Here is a 5,863-nt window from a genome sequence, read left to right on the forward strand (position 1 = left end):
AGAAAAATTGTCTCAAGTCTACATGTGAAAAGGTGTTGATTGCGGCAGCAGAACTTAGCATGGGGGGAGTGGGGTGGAGCGCATTGGGGAGTGTTGTGCCGACAACAGGAGGGGGGCTACGTAAAGTGCGTAGGAGCATGACAGTTACGCTAAAAATGTAGAGGTTGATTGACACGTTAGAAAACCAATAGATAACGAGGCTACCTCGTTATTGATTGGCTAAAGTAATATTGATTTTACAACCTCCAGAGTTGATTAATTTTTATTTTATTTTTTTTGATCATGATAAAAACAAGGCTGCTGCAGCTTAGTAATGCCATTTTTTAGCTTTAATTCATTTTTGTTAGTAATAAAGATCTTCTATACAACCTGTAAGGTACTCAGGGTGAATCTCGTCCACCCCTGGTGCCTTGCCGCCGAGGAGCTTATCAACCACCTTGGTGACTTCAGCTTAGGTGATGGGTGAGTCTGCCTCTGAGACCTCGGCCTCTGCTTCTTCCTTGGAAGACGTGGTGACGGGATTGAGGAGGTCCTCGAAGTATTCCTTCCACCGTCCAACAATATCCCCAGTTGAGGTCAGCAGCTCTCCGCCTCCACTGTATACAGTGTTGGTGGAGACCTGCTTTCCCCTCCTGAAGCGCTGGACGGTTTGCCAGAATTTCTTTGAGGCTGACCAGTAGTCCTCCTACATGGCCTCCCCGAACTCCTCCCAGACCCAAGTTTTTGCCTCCACAACCACTAAGGCTGCAGTCCGCTTGGGCTGCCGGTACCTGTCAGCTGCTTCTGGAGTCCCACGAGCCAGCAAGACTCGATAAGACTCCTTCTTCAGCTTGATGGCAGCCCTTACTTCCGGTGTCCACCACCAGGTCCGGGGGTTGCTGCCACGACAGGCACCGGAGACCTTACGACCACAGCTCCAAGCGAGCAGGTGCTTCGACAATGGAGGTGGAGAACATGGTCCACTCGGACTCAATGTCCCCAGCCTCCCTCGGGACATGAGAGAAGCTCTCCCGGAGGTGGGAGTTGAAAACCATGCTGACAGAGGGTTCCACCAGACGTTCCCAGCAGAGTCTCACAACAGGTTTGGGGTCTGCCAAGTCTGTCCGGTTTCCTCCTCCGCCAGCGAAGCCAACTCACCACCAGGTGGTGATCGGTCGACAGCTCTGCTCCTCTCTTTACTAGAGTGTCCAAAACACGCGGCCAGAGATCAGATGACACGACAACAAAGTAAATCATCGACCTCCGACCTAGGGTGTCCTCGTGCCACGTGCACTTATGGACACCCCTGTGCTCGCACATGGCACATGGTTATGGACAAGCTGTGGCTCGCACAGAAGTCCAATAACAAAACACCACTCAGGTTCAGATCAGGGAGGCCGTGCAATCTAATCACCCCCCTCCAGGTCTCACTGTCGCTGCCCACGTGAGCGCTGAAGTCTCCGAGTAGAACAATGGAGTTCCCAGTCAAAGCACTGCCCAGCACCCCGCCCAGGGACTCCAAGAAGGCCGGGTACTTTGCACTGCTGTTCGGCCCGTAAGACGAAATAACAGTGAGGTACCTGTCCCCGACCCGAAGGCACAGGGATATGACCCTCTCGTTCACTGGGGTAAACTCCAACACATGGCGGCTGAGCTGTGGGGCTATAAGCAAACCCACATCAGCCTACTGCCTCTTACCATGGGCAACACCAGAGAAATTGAGAGCCCAGCTCTTCTCGAGAGATTGGGTTCCAGAGCCCAAGCTATGTATGGAGGCGGACCCGACTATATCGAGCCAGTGCCTCTCAACCTCCCTCACAAGCTCAGGCTCCTTACCCCCCAATAAGGTGACATTCCATGTCCCTAGGGCTAGTCTCTGTGTCCGGGGATCGGGTCGCTGGGCACCCTGCCGTCGGCTTCCACCCAATCCACATTGCACCCGGTCCCTATGGTTCCCTCGGTGGGTGGTGAGCCCAAAAAAAATACATTTTCATCCATAATCAGTGGCAATGGAAAAGCTTTTAGTCATGCATGAAGGTAATGTCTGGTTTCCACTCAATTTGAATCACCTGCATCTGCTGAAGTGGCGTACGCACAAAGGGCAACAATGCATGAGTTGTGTTATTTAAGCATTAATTCTTTTATTATTATTAGATCAGCATCACATATTTTAAATCCTATGAATTTAGTCACATTCACATGCAGTGAATCAGAATGAACGATTTAACAAAGATAAGCTATTTTTCATTTTAGGACAAAATCAGCAATTAGAGAAACCGGCTCATTATCTTTTTTTTTTTTTTTGGGGGGGGGGGATTTTAAAGTGAAAATTGAGGAAAAAAGACAGACGTTTTTCTTTCATTTTTAGTTTTAAATGTTGACAAAAAAAAAAAGATTTAAACTGATCCATAAATTGGCCAGGTTGAGTTCCTGGCTGTCAGAACGTGTGCAGACAGACATTTTGATGATGCCATGGCAATGCCATGGTGATGTCTTAAAGCGATACTTTAACATTTTGGCAAATTGGCCCATTTAGCGCAATTCCTTAGTCATTTCGAACAGCATACTTACTTTTTTTGTGAGGGCGAGCTGTTGTTTATTCAGAGGTGAGTCGGGGAAGATTTTCAGGACGGACACAATGGAAGTGGATAGTATTTTTGTTCCCCCTCGTCAAACTCATCAAATACACAATCCAACAACCCCAAAACACTTTGGTGGACACGTTATAATCCGCACATTCACTACGCTGTGAAATATTAATGCAAAATTGTGAGATTGAGTTGTTTATGCGAAGATTACTAAGACGGAACTACTTACTAAATATGGCGTCTGGACGTAGTGATCTCAAAAGAAAAAGTAGTTCCCAGTATTTGCTTCAGTGTCGTAACGCCACAATATTATTTGTTGGTGTTCCACAGCGTAGTGAATGTGCGGATTATAACGTGTCCACCAAAGTGTTTTGGGGTTGTTGGATTGTGTATTTGATGAGTTTGACGAGCCAGCAAGACTCGATAAGACTCCTTCTTCAGCTTGATGGCAGCCCTTACTTCCGGTGTCCACCACCAGGTCCGGGGGTTGCTGCCACAAAAATACCATCCACTTCCATTGTGTCCGTCCTGAAAACCTTGCCCGACTCGCCTCTGAATAAACAACAGCTCGCCCTCACAAAAAAAGTAAGTATGCTGTTCGAAATGACTAAGGAATTGCGCTAAACGGGCTAAATTGCCAAAATGTTGAAGTATCGCTTCAAAGTGATGGCTGACTTTTAAGTGCTGTAGACTCTGCTGCTATATTCAGTCATTGGCCCTCACACAGTCTGTCTGAGTTTTCGCAACGCCAGGTTTTTGTTGAGCATTTATCAGCCCGTGAACTGGAAGTTCAAAGGTTTCAGAGCAAAACGCAATCAGTAGTTTACAAAAGGTGGTGATTCTCTCTGTTTGTAGAACAGATCTTTCTTTTCTTTTCTGTGATCTCGTTTCTTTCCGTCTGTTTTAAACCGTTTTACATGATTAGTTTATGTTTGTCTTGGTTTTGTTGTAATGTGTAATGTTTTGTCTTTTTCTGTATTTCCCTGTCAGTTTTATGTTGTTTTAAATTAGTAGTTTACAGTCTTAATGTATTTTGTTAGTTTTTTGTGTGTTTTTGTTTACTTTCTCTCTCTTTGTAGTTGTTTTGTGTCTGTTTGAGAATTTTATACAACTCTCTGTGATTGGGTTTCTCAGTTCGGTGCCGTCTTCATTCACAGATCTCACCATGGGGCTTAAAAGAAAGGCCAGTCATGATGAGACGGAGCACAGAAAGCGACAGAGAGTCGATGAGTCCAGGAAAGACATGCTCAGCAGGTTGAAGCAGCTCCTGGAAGAAGCTGGAGGAAGCCCGCCCAAGAAGAAGATGAAGACGGACCATAATGAGCCGACTTCTGTCCATGAGGACTCTTCCTCAACACAACCAGGTAGGGAAACTGATGGAGTGGAAGATGTGTGATCACATATTTTCAATAAGCAGCTTGTATTTCTAGACCTGGTGTCCTGGTTTGTCTGGTGAAGCAGTTTTGAGGCCAATGTGTTTGATCATCTCTGCTCCTCCTCACAATGCTGACTTTGAGTGTTTTTCTCAGTTCCAGAAAGTTCTAGTAAAGGTATGAAGAGGAAGCGTTCCGCAGAAGAAGCAGGTCCACAGAAGAAACGTGCTCCGGGGAAAGAGGGAAAGAAAAAAAATGTGAAGGGCAGCATAGTGGGGGAGCAAAGGGCTGCGTTTCACGCCAAATACGAGGAGCTGGGCCGACTTGGAGCAGGAAGCTATGGGCAAGTGTTTGAAGGGCGACGCCGGGCCGATCATCTTCCGGTGAGTAGAAACCCTCAGCAGGAGAAACAGTGTGTTCCCAGAGGTGGTTCAACTTCAGTCAGTTTATGATGTTTAGTCAGGAAAAGTGTGAAAGCTGAAAAAAACTCAGTGATGCTTCATTTGTGTTGCAGGTCGCCATCAAGCGCATCAAGAAGAAGAATATCTACGGTACACAATTAGTAAGTATGAATCTGCTGAGCTGCCCAGATTTACTGGTTCTCACCCCTCAATCTGCGGTTCTCACTCTTTGCTTGGTGCTTTCAGGATGACAAAGGGAAGCCGTTGGCGACGGAGTTGGTCATCATGCTTAAATTGGCAGGTGGAGCGGCTGGATCAGCGCCCGTGGTCCTGCTGGACCACTACTACCTGAAGAATGAGCTCATCCTGGTTCTGGAGAGACCTGCCCCGTGCGTGGACCTGATGGAATACGTGGAGCTCCATGGAGGCTCAGTGCAGGAGGAGGAGGCGAAGGTAGGTGAACCTCGGTCCTCGAAGAGCGTCTTCAGATGTTTAAACATGCAGAAGATCCCTGATCCATTCGAGAGATCAGATTTCCAGAAAACTAACTGTTGTCTTCTCCCAGGTCATCATGAAACAGCTGCTGGCGGCCACAGTGGAACTGGAGCGAGAGGGCGTCTTCCACCGAGACATCAAACTGGACAACATCTTGATCCAGACCGGTGGAGACGCCCTCCGTGTGCGCCTCATCGACTTCGGAATGAGCAGCTTAGTGAAGCCCGGCGCCGTCCACAAAGCCTACATGGGTGAGATTTTCAACCTTGTGTTCCTCAGCAGTTTCTCAGTCTTACACGTGGGCCCCGTCCTTCAGAGACGTCCACCATGAGAGCAGAAGTAACTCAACATGATTCCCTCTTGTGTTTTCCTCAGGTGCCAGCGCCTACAAGCCTCCAGAGTTCCAGACCAGCAGGGAGTATTCAGCAGGACCCACCACAGTGTGGCAGGTTGGGGCAGTCCTGTACGAGCTGGTCCACCAGGGGACATTTGACACCCCCCTGTTCCTCTCAGGGGAAATCCACATCAGGACGGGGCTGTCTGACGGTAAGAAGACCAGCAGGCTCATCGATAGAGCTTCTTTTAGACTGACTTTTGTTATAAAATGCTTCATGGCTTCAGTCTTTACTTCCTCTTCAAGTCTAATATTTATTTTATTCTATTTTTAAATCACTTTAGTTTAATTTAACTTCCTGTGTTCATTCCGTCTCCCTTTTCTCTTTTTTCCTCAGGTTGTGAGGATTTCTTACGGTGCTGTTTAGCGATCGTCCCAGGTCAAAGAGCCACACTGCAGCAGCTCCAGCAGCACCCTTGGCTCCAGTAGAGTCCTGGTGCAGGAATGTGAGGGTTTGAGTTCAGGTGGAGGACTGGTGGTGTGATGTGGGGGAGGAGATGCGTTGGAGGGGAGGGGAGGGTGGAGGGTCTGGATAGGCTGGGGGAGGGGGGAGGGAGGGTTTTGGAGGGTTGTGATACCCTGGGTCACAGGGGGGGTGCTGGCCTGAAAACAAAAAAAGAAAATAAATAAATA

General features: G+C 47.9%; 1 protein-coding gene across 1 annotated transcript; it reads left to right on the plus strand.

The window, feature by feature from the left end:
• Positions 1-1,451: 1,451 nt before the first annotated feature.
• LOC115406125 (serine/threonine-protein kinase pim-1-like) lies at positions 1,452-5,659 on the plus strand. Its single transcript, XM_030116032.1, has 8 exons — positions 1,452-1,510; positions 3,702-3,931; positions 4,097-4,323; positions 4,455-4,502; positions 4,588-4,794; positions 4,907-5,087; positions 5,212-5,382; positions 5,568-5,659. Exons 1-8 carry the CDS (start codon positions 1,452-1,454, stop codon positions 5,657-5,659), a joined length of 1,215 nt encoding a protein of 404 aa, XP_029971892.1.
• The last annotated feature ends 204 nt before the right edge of the window (positions 5,660-5,863 follow it).

Source organism: Salarias fasciatus, chromosome 18 (assembly GCF_902148845.1).
Source record: "Salarias fasciatus chromosome 18, fSalaFa1.1, whole genome shotgun sequence".
Taxonomy (NCBI): domain Eukaryota; kingdom Metazoa; phylum Chordata; class Actinopteri; order Blenniiformes; family Blenniidae; genus Salarias; species Salarias fasciatus.

Coding starts and splice junctions, on each gene's coding strand:
- LOC115406125 (XM_030116032.1), top strand. CDS start 1,452: ATGGAGTTCCCAGTCAAAGCACTGCCCAGCACCCCGCCCAGGGACTCC. Junction 3,932..4,096: donor CTCTTCCTCAACACAACCAG/GTAGGGAAACTG, acceptor TGTTTTTCTCAG/TTCCAGAAAGTTCTAGTAAA. Junction 4,503..4,587: donor ATATCTACGGTACACAATTA/GTAAGTATGAAT, acceptor TGGTGCTTTCAG/GATGACAAAGGGAAGCCGTT.